Source organism: Somniosus microcephalus, chromosome 25 (genome assembly GCF_052327205.1).
Source record: "Somniosus microcephalus isolate GS21.2 chromosome 25, FLI_Smic_1.0, whole genome shotgun sequence".
NCBI classification, from domain to species: Eukaryota; Metazoa; Chordata; class Chondrichthyes; order Squaliformes; family Somniosidae; genus Somniosus; species Somniosus microcephalus.
In genome coordinates, this window is record NC_141011.1 from 55,293,768 (window position 1) to 55,307,887 (window position 14,120).

The 14,120-nt window shown below is 47.9% G+C and overlaps 1 protein-coding gene across 1 annotated transcript in view; it reads right to left on the reverse strand.

Moving 5' to 3' along the window:
* Positions 1 to 14,120, reverse strand: part of LOC147100910 (uncharacterized) — a 68,250-nt gene that overhangs the window by 38,795 nt on the left and 15,335 nt on the right. Inside the window, exons 3-4 of the mRNA XM_085967561.1 lie at positions 13,034 to 13,208; positions 976 to 1,076 (exon numbers count right to left, since the gene is read on the reverse strand). Of these exons, the coding sequence (XP_085823687.1) occupies positions 976 to 1,076; positions 13,034 to 13,208 (276 nt within the window). The remainder of the gene's footprint in view (positions 1 to 975; positions 1,077 to 13,033; positions 13,209 to 14,120) is intronic.

Genomic DNA, 14,120 nt, shown 5'->3' on the forward strand with positions numbered 1-14,120 from the left:
CATGCCTCCAGGCTCTCCGGTAGACGCGGCCCGGCGCCTTCCTGCCATTGTCCGGGTACAAAATATGGCGCCTCTTCTCCACAGCACCAACCAGCACACTCAGATCAAGCTCTGAGAAGCGCTGCGCTCGTTCACGGGCCTTCTGCATGGCTTCAGGCGCTATTTGGGTCCAGCAGCAGTGTTCAGGCCTAGCTGGAGGGCTCCACTATCCAGGGCGTGGCAGCAGACCAAGTCGACCCTTCCTCCTTAAGAGCTGGCCGGCGCCAGGGTGTCTGCTGTCAATCACGAGATGGCCGCACCTGCGCTGCGCCCGGCCTCGGCGCTCTCGCTCAGCACCTCCGGCTTAGCGCCTAAAGAGAGGCGTGCAGCGCCAGTTTTAGCGCTCGAGCAAACTCTTAGGGCGAAGCTAATGAATATCGGAGAAGTGGCCTCGATTTTGCGCCGGGCGCAAACTTTAGCGGCCGCCCGACTTTACCGCCCCAGAAGTGGCTACAATGAATTTCTAGGCCATAGACTTTTGTTAACCAAAGGTATTAAGGGATATGGGGCAAAGGCGGGTAGATGGGGTCTGGTCACAGATCAGCCATTGAACGGCGGAACGGGCTCGAGGGGCTGAAGGGCCTCCTCCTGTTCCTATGCAGGTGTCAAGCCAAGTAGATGAAGAAAATGGCACTAATATATATAAAAAAAAGGGATGGGAACATACAAATATCCCCACAATAAAAGGATTCACAAAAGCTACTGCACAATTGATGGATTAATATACCTCAAATCTATATTTTGTCTAGAATTACAAAATGCACACTTGAGATGATAGTGAAAGGAACACACAAGGAAATGAAGTGTAAGATTGACGACAACACAATTTATTTGAACACCGCTCCCAATTTAAATAGTTTCATGAAACAGACACTATGCACAGCCACATTAATAAGAAACGAGTAAGTGGTTGGGAAAAGGATCAGTTTTTGGTACCTTTCCTGACGTCAAATAGTCTTTGTGCTACAACCACATTCCCTGGGATTTCCTCAGTAAAATCATAAATAACAGCACGAATGTGGCCAAATTCACTGTCGCTGAAAAACAGAAATGGGTAAAGATTGAGAACAAAAAAGTAAGAATCATAGAATGGTTACAGCACAGAAGGAGGCCATTCGGCCCGTCGAGCCCCTGCCGGCTCTCTGCAAGAGCACCTCAGCCAGTCCCACTTCCCCGCCCTTTCCCGTAGCCCTGAAAAAAATGTCTCCTTCAGTTAGCACCATTGAGAAAAGTAAATCACACCTGCACACTGCAAAGTTGGTAATATCAGCACAAAAGCAAAATGTTGCGGATGCTGGAAATCTGAAATAAAAACAGAAAATGCTGGAGATACTCAGCAGGTCAGGCAGCATCCGTGGAGAGAGAAACAGAGTTAACGTTTCAGGTCAATGACCTTTCGTCAGAACCGGAAAAAGCTGGAGATGGAACAGGTTTTTAAGCAAGTGCAGGGGCAGGGAAAGGGGGGAGGGGAGGAAAGAACAAAAGGGAAGGTCTGTGATCGGATGGAAGGCAGGAGAGATTAAGAGACAAAAGGGATGATGGTGCGAGGCAAAAGGAGAGGTAATGGGACAAGAGATGGCGCCAGAGGAGGTGTAAATGGGAACAGTAGAATCATCAACAGCTGCCGTGTGAGAGAAAAAAGAAAAAGAAAAAGAATGGTAATTGTTATGTTCATTAATAAATAGACATTCTTATTATGAACACAGCTAGCTTTTGCTAGTTACTTTATTGAGCACATGTGGACTTGTACAGCATCTTGTAGAGGCTTCCATCTTGACTGCTGCCTTGTGGGTAGCCTAGCCTCATGGGTAATGTAGTCTTAATATAATATATAACTGGGTAGTGTAGTCTTATACATACAGCTATATACAGCTCTACGGCTCCACCTAGTGTCCACTATAGAATGACATGCTATTGATCACTACATCCCCCTTTCTTTGAGGTTTAACAAAATCAATATCAATCAACTTTCAAGAAAACAATAAAGATAATATCAGTAACACTTTTGTTAGTGCTCTATAAACATACACATTTTCAAAACAGTCAACACATTTTCAAAGCTTTACATTGTACTCAAAGATTAAGTCTATCAGGCTCTTTTACTTCACGTGTGGATCTTCTCAACACGGGTAAGTCTGATGTGTCTTCATGAGATTGTTCTGGCGGTGAATGACAAGATGCAGTTGCGGCATTGTCATCAATCTGGTCTTGAATAGTCTCTTGTGTTTTTAGGAGGTAACGGCGGTTCCTCCTGAGAATCTGTCCTTCCTCAGTTCTAACAGTGTATGACCTTGGTCCTACTTCCTCAAGAACTGTAGCTTTCCTGTTCCATGCATCTGGATCCTCAATCCTGACAACATCATCCTTTGTCAATGGTTTTAGAGTTTTGGATGACTTGTCATAGTATGATTTCTGTTTCAGCTTTAACAGTTGAAGTCTCTGTCTCAGTTCCTCACTTTGCTGTTCTTTTGCACAGCAGGGTAGCGTGGTGCGCAACTTGCGACCCATTAGTAGTTCAGCAGGTGAAGAACCACAGTCTAAAGGTGAGGCTCAGTAGCTCAGCAGGGCGAGATAAGGATCAGACTTGCTTTCTGTCGCTTTCTTCAGTAGCTGCTTGAGAACTTGAACACCTTTCTCTGCCTTACCATTTGACTGAGCATACAAAGGACTGGATGTGATGTGCTGAAAGTCATAATGTGCTGCAAACTGTTGCCACTCCTTACAGTTGAAGCACGGACCATTGTCGCTAACGGCAATCCTGGGAATTCCATGTCTGGCGAAGATGGATTTCACATGCATTATGACACTGCTTGCTGTGGTGCTTGAGAGCAGCGCCATCTCAGGATAGTTAGAATAGTAGTCAATCACTATTAGATAGTCTTTACCATTTGAATGAAAAAGGTCCATACCAACCTTTTGCCATGCTGCTGTTGGTATGTCAGCTATCATTGGTTCCTTTGCTTGTTTGTTTTGGTGTTTCTGACATGTCTCACATTTGCCTATCATGTTCTCAATGTCCTTATTTATGCCAGGCCAATAAACAGTGGCCTAGAAATTCAGTTGGCTGCGCCAGCCGTTAGCGCTTTAGGAGGAGTAGATCTCGAGCGCTAGGCGCTTAGCGCCCGGGCGCAGCGCGATCTGCGCCTTGCCCCAACTTCAGTAGACATTTAGCGCCGGCGCAAAGTCTTTGCGCACGCCCTGCTGCGCGCGCAGATTATGACGTCATTTCCTCGTGCAACGCCCTTTGTGCGCCCCAAACCGGAACTTCAGTCATGCCGGCCCATTGTGCGCCGGGCGGCCCTAACGACTGTGGAGTGGAACGGTGCACAGCCGAAGCGGGCTGCGGGGAGCGCAAATTAAAGGGCACTTACCCTGCACTATAAAGGGCAGCCATTTTGCAGCAATCACTCTTGTGCAACGGATTTTTTGACAAAAACCAAGGAAGGGAGCTTACTGCTTTGGCCCAACACTAGGACAGGTATTTTTGGCTTCAGGCCAGAGCTTTGCAATTCGCCTTCACTGATATCTCATTGTTTGCCAGCATATTATGGGGGCTGCATGGGGTGCCAATGCTGAGTTTCAGGATTATGTCGGAAGGGCTCGCAGATGCTGTGTGAGAGGGGCAGCCCTGGCTAGATGCAGAGGGGGCAACAGGCGTCGGCAACGTGGGCCTTACCCACTCAGGCAATACCGCCAGCAGGTCTCGTATCTCAACATGACTGGCGCGCAATGTGTTAGGAGGCTGCGATTCAGAAGGGAGGTGGTTGCAGAGATCTGCCATCTGCTTCACAGAGATCTGCGTCCACAGCTGAGGTGCAGGACGTCTCTGTCGGTGGAAGTGAAGGTGACGGTGGCTCTGAACTTCTATGCCACCGGCTCCTTCCAATCAGCTGCTGGGGACATTGCTAACATATCCCAGTTCGCCGTGCATTGCTGCATCCACCAGGTCACCAATGCCCTTTTCAGAAGGAGACGCCAATTCATCTCCTTCCCCATGACCCTGGAGAGGCAGCAGCAGCGTGCAGTGGGATTTGCAAGAATCGCGGACTTCCCCATGGTGCAGGGCGCCATTGACTGCATGCATGTGGCTTTGCGGGCACCTCTGGACCATCCCGAGGATTACCGCAACCGGAAGGGCTACCATTCCCTCAACGTACAGCTGGTGTGTGACCACAGGCAGCGCATCCTAGCTGTCAATGCCCACTTTCCAGGCAGCAGCCACGATGCCTTTATCCTGCGACAGACTACTGTGGCTGACATCTTCCAAGCACAGCCTCACCCAAGAGGATGGCTTATCGGGGACAAAGGCTATCCTTTGTGTACCTGGCTCATGACCCCGCTCCGCGCGCCCAGGACCCCTGCTGAAGAGGCATACAACGAGAGCCATCAAGCGACTAGGAACATCATAGAACAAACAATTGGCGTCCTCAAGCAACGGTTCCGCTGCCTGGATCGTTCTGGCGGATCTCTGCACTATTCGCCGGAGCGAGTCTCCCAGTTTGTGGTCGTTTGCTGCATGCTGCACAACCTGGCTATCCGCAGGACCCAGGCACTGCCACCTCACGCTGGAGCACCACCTCAGGAGGAGGAGCAGGAGGAGCATGAGGAGGAGGAGGAGGAGGAGGAGGAGTACCAGGCCAGGAGGGAGGCACAAGGTCCAAGGGCCGCCCGTCGGCGGCTTATTGAATGTCACTTCTAGGCCCCCTGTCAGGGAATGGCTTGTGCCAATGAAAGAACATGAATGCAGCCGCTCCGCAAGCCCTCAGCCGCTTAAGGCAACAAACACTTCAAAGATCAAACATGGACAATATGAATAAATAAAATGCTTTATTGAACAAACTCAGGGCCCTTCCCACATGAAACCCAAAAACAGACAACACCCCCCAAAAAACAGTCACACACATGACTCACTCCCACAACCTGGGGAGGAATAACAAAACATTTAAACAAAAATGGCCTTCATCCTCGGCCTTAACAAAACAACCATCCCCAGAAACAAAACAACCATCCCAATATAAAAAAACATTTGTCCAGACCCTCTACTTTGTGGCCCGCGAGGGCAATTCCTTGTCCAGCCTTTGGCGGCCCCTGGCCGCCCTGCTGCTCCTCCTTAAACCGTGCCCAGTGGCTGCTGCAAGGCTGGGGGAAGGCTCCTGAGGGGCACATGTCGTCACGGCAGATGCCCTTGGGGGTCGGCCTAGACGAGGTCTGGGCCTCGAGGGGCCGGCTGGTGAATGCTGCAGCTGTGGCTGGCCAGCATCAGTCGGACCAGCATCTCGTGGCAGCTCCACTGGGGGAGTGACAGTGGCAGCTGGAGGAATGGGGGCAAGCTGGCGTATGGCAGGCGGCCGCTGGTCAAGTGACACACTGGCACTCGCCCGGGCCCGCACTGCAGCATGCGCTGCAATGTGCCGAACGACAGACCGCTGTGCTGCTACAGCGCGGCGGGTGTCCTGGCGATGCCTGGCTGACGCAGCGAGTGTGGCAGCAGTGAGTGCCCGTGCTGCCCTGGTCTGTGACCACATCAGACCAGCCAGTGACTGCACGGCACCACTGATCACCTGCCCACTCGCTGCGTGAGCTGCCCCGAATTCCACCCAACTCGCTGCCTGTGCTGCCCCGAATTCGGCACGACTCGCGGCCTGTGCTGCCCCGAATTCGGCACGACTCGCGGCCTGTGCTGCCCCGAATTCGGCATGACTCGCGGCCTGTGCTGCCCCGAATTGCTCCAAACTCCTGGCCTGTGAGGCCCCGAACTCGGCCACACTATGAGCCAGGGACTCGATGGCCTCAGGCATCCGTGCCACAACCCCCATGAGCTCGGTGTGCCGGCGCTCCGAGTCCACGGACATTTGATCGAGGAGGCGCAGCTCCTCGGAGTTGACCGTCGCCGGACTGGAGGCCGGACTCTCCCTCTGGGGAGAAGGCTGCCGAGCTGGCCGACCCTTCCCGCGTTGCTGGATGCCACTGGGCCCAGCAACTACACCCCTCTGGGAAGAAGGCCGCTGAGCAACCGCACACCCCCTGCGTTGCTGCACGCCACTGGTTCCAGGAGCAACACTCCCCTCCGACACTTCCCCCAGGCTCTCCTCCAGGGAAGACGTGTCCCCTACATTGGCATCCCCTGGCGCGGGTGAGGGTTCCCCTGATGGGCCGCCTTCCTCTTCCTCCTCCTCCTCCTCCTCCTCTTCCGAGGGGCTGTCACTGGCAGCTTCAGGGACCTCCTCCTCACCATCTGAAAGCAGGAAGGGACAAGAGTAGCTTTAGATTGAGGAGAGGGCGTCAGCGAGGGAGGCATGAGTGGTGGCATTCAGCGCATTGGTCGGACAGTGGCAAAGGATGTAGATCTGAAGCGCAAGTGGGACGAGAGAGGTCCAAAAGGTGATGTCCTTACCATTGGTGCCTAGAACAGGGTCGGCATCTCCACTGACAACGGGCCCAATCACCCGGGCTCCCATGAGGCGACCCACGTGCTCTTCCAGGTCAGTGAGCTGCTGGATCTGGGGACCGCCTCCCCCGGTCTCAGTCCGGCTCTTCTGATTGTGGGCCAGCTTGGCCTGCAAGAGAAAGGACGGCCTCTAAGTACAGTGTGTAGCCCTGATCTGGTGTGCACTGCCTCCCATGGTCGAATAGCTTGGCCAGTGTGGAGCCCTGATCTGGTGTGCACTGCCTCCCATGGTCGAATAGCTTGGCCAGTGTGGAAAGTGCAGAATGTGCAATTGATGTTCATGCCAGTCCCATAGCTGCTGGATGAGGGCTGGCCATTAGGGCTTTCAGGTCCCTTTGCCCATAATGTGAGGTGCACATGCAAGGATGAGGAGGACACTGGAAAGGGTACTCACCCTGACAATCCTGGTGAGGTCATTGAACTTTTTTCTGCATTGGACAGAGTTCCTGGGGACCTCGCTGTTGGCTGTCACCCTGATGGCGACCTCCCTCCAGGCTTTCCTGTAGACGCTGGTCGCAGGCTTCTTCCCACTGTCCGGGAACAGGACTTTGTGTCTCCTCTCCAAAGCCCCAACCAGCAGCTTCAAATCATGGCCAGAGAAGCGCTGTGCTCGTTCATGGGCCTTCTGCAGCTTTCCCGGCGCTATTTCTGTTCAGCAGCAGTGTTTAGGCCTAGCTGGAGGGCTGCAGTGTCCAGGGCATGGCAGCAGACGAACTCGACCCTTCCCCCTTTAAGAGATGGCCGGCGCCAGGGTGTCTGCTGTCAATCAAGAAATGACCGCACCTGCGCTGCGCCCGGCCTCGGCGGTTTCGCTCAGCACCGCCGGCTTTGCGCCTAAAGATAGTTGTGGAACGCCAGTTTTAGCGCTCGAGCAAACTCTTAGGGCGAAGCTACTGAATATCGGCGAAGTGGCCTCGACTTTGCGCCGGGCACAAACTTTAGCGGCCGCCTGACTTTTCCGCCCCAAAAGTGGCTATACTGAATTTCTAGGCCAGTGTCTCTTGCTCTCCTTTTGCATTTTTCAATTCCGAGGTGTCCCTCATGAATCCTTTTGAGCATGTCTTGACGTAGAGCCTGTGGAATGACTATTCTGTTCTGTTTTAGTAATAGTCCACTTGCGACACTCAATTCTGACCTTATGTGAAAATATTTTGGACAGGAACCTTTTGGCCAACCATGATGAATGTTCTCTATTACTGTTTGTAATACTGTATCTTTTACTGTTTCTTCTGCTATTTGCTTTGATTTTGTGTCTGACACGGGCAGTGCAGCAGTGACCATACTCACATGAACATCCACGTCTTCTTCAGTAGAGCTCACATGACTCATTGTGGGTGCTCGGGATAGTGCATCTGCTAACACTATGTATTTGCCCGGTGTGTAGGTCAGTTCAAAGTCATATCTTTGCAGCTTCATCATGAGTCGTTGAATCCTTGGAGACATCTCATTCAGGTTTTTTTTTATGATGGCAACCAGAGGGCTGTGGTCTGTCTCAACTGTGAAGGTGGGAAGTCCATATATGTAGCCATGGAACTTTTCTAGTCCAACTACCAAGCCTAGACATTCCTTTTCAATCCGGGCGTATCGACACTCAGTATCAGTCATAGACCTGGAGGCATAGGCAACAGGCTTCCAATCTTCACACTCTGCTTGTAGCAAGACCGCACCTAGGCCATCTTTTGATGCATCCATTGACACTTTGATTCTTTTGGTTGGGTCAAAGAAGGTGAGAACAGGTGTGGTTGTCAGCACTGTTTTGAGGTTTATCCACTCTTGTTCATGTCTTTCTGTCCATGCGAACTCATTTGTTTTATGTAGCAGGTCTCGCAGACAGGCTGTCTTGGCTGACAAGTTAGGAATGAACTTTCCAATGAAGTTTATCATCCCCATGATGCGTAGCACTTCTTTTTTGTCAGTGGGTCGGGGCATTTTGAGTATGGCGTTTACTTTTTCCATATCTGGCTCTATTCCTTTACCAGATAGATTATCTCCTAGGAAAGTGACTTCCTGGACGCCAAACTGACACTTGGCTTTGTTGAGCTTCAGTCCATTCCGGCGTATGCTCTGTAGCACTTTAGTCAGTCTCTCATTGTGTTCTTTCAGTGTGGAGCCCCAGATGATGATGTCATCAACATAGACCCAAACTCCTTCCAGACCTTCAATTATGTGTTCCATCGCTCTATGAAAGATTTCAGATGCAGATATTATCCCGAAAGGCATTCTGAGGAAACAATGCCTGCCAAAAGGTGTGTTGAAGGTACAGTATTTGGTGCTCTCTTCATCCAGTTTTAGTTGCCAAAATCCTTGTGAGGCATCGAGCTTTGTAAAGTATCTGGCACCTGACATTTCACTGGTGATTTCTTCTCGCTTGGGAATCTGGTAGTGTTCACGTTTTATGTTTGCATTTAAGTCCTTTGGATCCATGCATATTCTTAGATCATTGTTCTTTTCCTTTACACATACCATGGAGTTAACCCAGCCTGTTGGCTCTTCGACTTTCCTGATGATTCCTAGTGTGGTCATTCTGTCCAGTTCATTCTTGAGCCGGTCACGCAGGGGTGCTGGAACTCTTCGTGGAGCATGTACCACTGGCTGAGCATCCTGCTTTAGCTGGATCTTGTAAGTGAATGGTAGAACTCCAAATCCTTTGAACACATCCTGGAAATTATTCACTACAGAATCCACCAAGTCATCTGGTCTGCTTATGGCACAGTTTATACGGTAGACTCTTTTGACCAGTTCTAAGTCCTCACAAGCTTTGTCACCCAGTAGTGAATCAAGCCTTTCAGCCACAACAGAAAACATGAGATGATGCACTTTGTCTTTGACTGTCACTTTAAGTCTGCATACACCTAAGCTATCTATTTTCTGTCCATTATAGTCCTTCAGTAGTATTGACTTTTTCTGTATTTTGGGCTTTTCTTTCATATTGTTAATGTCACTCATACTGATTAAGTTTGCTTTTGCCCCAGTGTCTAGTTTCAAGGTAACTAATGCTCCATTTACCTGCAGTGGGATCATCCATTTGTCCTCTTTTACTGCATTAACTTTATGTTCAGCATTGTCCATTTCTGAGGGCTGCACATTTTCTGTATCCTTTTTGATATTGTCACATGACACCATTCCTACAAAATATGTCTCACTTAAATCAGTGTCCTCAATTACATTAACTCGTTGCCCTTTCTTAGTTTGTACTTTTGAAAAGCATTGTTTGGCAAAGTGATTCTTTCCATTACACTTTGTGCACATTTTTCCAAACGCTGGGCATTGTCTTAACTGGTGTTTGTAACCACAGCGTTTACAATTAAAATTTCATCCTCCAATTGCTTTTCATTTCTGTTCTGCCCATGTTTCTTCCCCTTATAGGACACAGCAACGACAGCAGCATTATCACTCATTACAATCGCATCATTATTGATTTCACTGAAAGTCTGCGCGTGCTTTCGAGCTAGCTCGCTGGCTTGGCATATTTTCACCGCATTTTCCAAATTTAGTTCGGTTTCTCTCAACAGACGTTCCCTGACTTTTTTATCATGAATACCAAACACAATCTGGTCACGAATCATGGATGCTTTGAGCTCAGAGAAATGACATGTCTGTGCTTTCAGTTTCAGGTCAGTTATAAAGCTATCAAAAGTCTCATTTTGTTGCTGTGTCCGAGAATGGAAGATGTATCTTTCATACGTCTCATTCTTTTTGGGAGAACAATGTGCATCAAATTTCTGTAGCACATCGTCTAATTTGTCTCTGTTCTCCACTGGATTAAATACAAATGTATTAAATACCTCTATCGCCTGTGGGCCTGCAACCGTAAGCAGCAACGCTATCTTCCTTGCGTCTGGCTTCGTACTGAATCCGATGGCTGCAATGTAGAGTTCGAATTGCTGTTTAAAAGTCTGCCAATTGTAGTCGATTTTTTCTGTGAGTTTCAAACGCTCTGGTGTCTTCAAATTCTCCATGTCGCTTTTCACAATTTTCAGCAGATCTTCACCACCCTGGTACCATGTTATGTTCATTAATAAATAGACATTCTTATTATGAACACAGCTAGCTTTTGCTAGTTACTTTATTGAGCACATGTGGACTTGTACAGCATCTTGTAGAGGCTTCCATCTTGACTGCTGCCTTGTGGGTAGCCTAGCCTCATGGGTAATGTAGTCTTAATATAATATATAGCTGGGTAGTGTAGTCTTATATATACAGCTATATACAGCTCTACGGCTCCACCTAGTGTCCACTATAGAATGACATGCTATTGATCACTACAGTAATATCAGTCGTCCGGTATATATTGTTTTATATATACACAATTTGAATTTGTTCTTACTGTCACACTGATATAAAAATATGTTAGCACATGATAAGAATTAAATATTAGAATTGTTCCTTATTCACGGTCACTTATTCAGCCCCTAATTGACGTCGACTGTTCCAGAAATCAGTATTTCCTGATTTTGCCGTTGATTTTTATCTCTCCTGGTGCAGCATGCAGTGAGTTGGGAAATATGGTCACTCTCTTACTGGTCTCCAATGTCTTCTTGTTGCTGTTTCTTTCTCTGTATTTCCTCTTCTGCTTCCGGCTGGAGGTGTGCGCGTGCTCCCTGCCTGCCATATTGGGGGCTGGGCAGGCTGGCCATCACCCAAACGACAAGCGCCGTGCGGCCGAATTTATAGGCCATGAATTCTGAAATTACCTCCTTCAGTCTCACAATCACAGCTTTGTTCAAATTGCCCGCATACATCCACAATGTCTGCGCCTTAAAGCCCCGCATCAGATCACGACAAAATTTACTTTTCTTCAACGACAAAAGGCCCAATCCTGCCAACTTATCCTCAACACTTTTCCTCTCTCCAGCTCACCAAAGCCCACTAAAGGTAGTGACCAAAGTTACAGCCAATGGGGACGAGTTCCGCTGTGCGCTCGACCTGGCAAATTCATAGACGTCATGCTTTATAAATGCGTTTACACTCTCACTGGGAAGAAATTTTCCGTCAACATTCCAAATATGGTTTTACTGATCAGTTCTAAAGGCTTAAAATTATGTGATTTGATTTATAACAACAACAACTTACATTTACATCGCACATTTAATGTAGCAAAAGGTCCCAAGACGCTTCACAAGAGCGAGATCAGTAAAAACATTTTTGACACCAAACTACAGAAGGAGATATCAGGACAGGTGACCAAAGGCTTGGTCAAAGAGGTAGGTTTTAAGGAGCGTCTGAAAGGAGGAAAGAGAGGTAGAGAGGCAGAGAGGTTCAGGCAGGGAATTCCAGAGCTTAGGGCCCAGGAAACAGAAGGCACGGCCACCAATGGTGGAGCGATTATAATCAGGGATGCGCAAGAGGGCAGAATTAGAGGAGCGCAGAGATCCCGATTCACCTTAGTTTGCATTGATTGAATGGTTTGAATCATTGATCAATAATTACACATGCCTCTTATTCCTTTACCGAGTTAATGTCTTCATGTTTCCCATTTCGGAGTACATTACCTTACATTTCCCACATTAAATTCCATCAATCATTTCTGGGCCCAACAATTTAATCTGTCTAGATCTACCAACCTCCAGTAAGACGACACCTTGCATTCCTATACACAGGCCAGTATTTACTCTCCAAGAGATGTCACCAGCAACCTAATACTGTAACTATACCGCAGACCGTTATTATTATACACTGTTGAGCCCAGCTCAGGTTTAATGCACAGGTGTACACCGAGCTGGGAGGTACAGGCCTGTTTCTTTGTAAGAGGACAATAAAAGTTTATGTGTATCAATTCTGTATTAGGATTCATTGCTGCTCATGCCAGTCATGTCAGCCAGTGGCTCAGTGGGCAGCACCCTCGCCTCTGAGTCGGACGGTTGTGGGTTCAAATCCTGCTCCAGAGACTTGAGCACAAAAATCCAGGCTGACACTCCAGTGCAGTGCTGAGGGAGTGCTGCACTGTCAGAGGTGCTGTCTTTCAGATGAGACGTTTAAACCGAGGCCCTGTCTGCTCTCTCGGGTGGATGCAAAAGATCCCGTGGCACTATTTCTAAGACGAGCAGGGGAGTTGTATCCTGGGGTCAATATTTATGCCTCAATCAACATCATTAAAACAGATGATCTGGTCATTATCACGTTGCTGTTTGTGGGAGCTTGCTGTGCGCAAATTGGCTGCCGCGTTTCCCACATTACAACAGTGACTACACTGCAAAAGTATTTCATTGGCTGTAAAGCACTTTGGGACATCCGGTGGTCGTGAAAGGCGCTGTAGAAATGTGAGTCTTTCTTTCTTTTCTTTCAGTGAGTGGTAACTGTTAACAATATAAATTATAGACACAATGGACATTTTTTTCAAATTTCCAAGAATCTATACTGCAAGGAAAAGTATAGTGCCATTAAATCACCGAACTGGTTTGATCGCCCACTTTGTTGAATAAGAAAAGGATTTTTGCAGCATGAATTGGCGTTTATATTCAATCGTACACTGCAGATTTAAATAAAAGATATGGAACAGACTCGCACACATTCATATACCTTTTAAGGTCTTTAACTTAGTGTTACCTTATTCCATTGATTAAGATGTCCTCTGTTCCATCGCCTAAAATAGTCACATTTTCCCCAAACTGTGAGAGTTTCATGGGCTCTTTGAACCATCGAACAAATGCTGTCGTTGAGATCGCAACATAGGATGCAATATGGATTTGTATAATATCGCCTATTAAATATTCTCCGATATCTATAAAAGAGAAGAAACAAGCCCTCATTAATGCCAAATAATACACCCAGACTGCCATATATTTACATAATCCATTTCTCCAAGTGGACACATCTAAATATGTACCACATGACCTTGCAGTCTCCTACCACAAAAACTGCTTTCTACTATAGTCATGTGATGCTACAATACACAGGATTACATCGGATATACGGCACAGAAACAGGCCACTCGGCCCAACCAGTCCATGCCGGTGTTTATGCTCCATTCGAGCCTCCTCCCGTCTTTCCTCATCTAAATCTATCAGCATAACCCTCTATTCCCGTCTCCCTCATATCCTTGTCCATCCTCCCCTTAAATGCATCGATACTATTCGCTTCAACCACTCCCTGTGGCAGCGAGTTCCACATTCTCACCACTCTCTGGGTAAAGAAGTTTCTTCTGAATTCCCTGTTGGATTTCTTGGTGACTATCTTATATTGATGGCCTCTAGTTATGCTCTTCCCCACAAGTGGAAACATTCTCTCTGTATCCACTCTATCAACATTTTTCATAATTTTAAAGACCTCTATTAGGTCACCCCTCAGCCTTCTTTTTTGAAGAGAAAAGAGACCCAGCCTGTTCGTCCTTTCCTGATATGTATACCCTCACATTTCTGGTATCATCCTTGTAAATCTTCTCTGCACCCTCTCCAGTGCCTCTATATCCTTTTTATAATATGGCAACCAGAATTGTACGCAGTACTCCAAGTGTGGTCTAACCAAGGTTCGATACAGGTTTAGCATAACTTTCCTACTTTTCAATTCTATCCCTCTAGAAATAAACCCTAGTGCTTGGTTTGCATTTTTAATGGCCTTGCTAACCTATGGCGCAACTTTTAGTGATTTGTGTATTTGTACTCCCAGATCCCTTTGTTCCTCTACCCCACCCAGA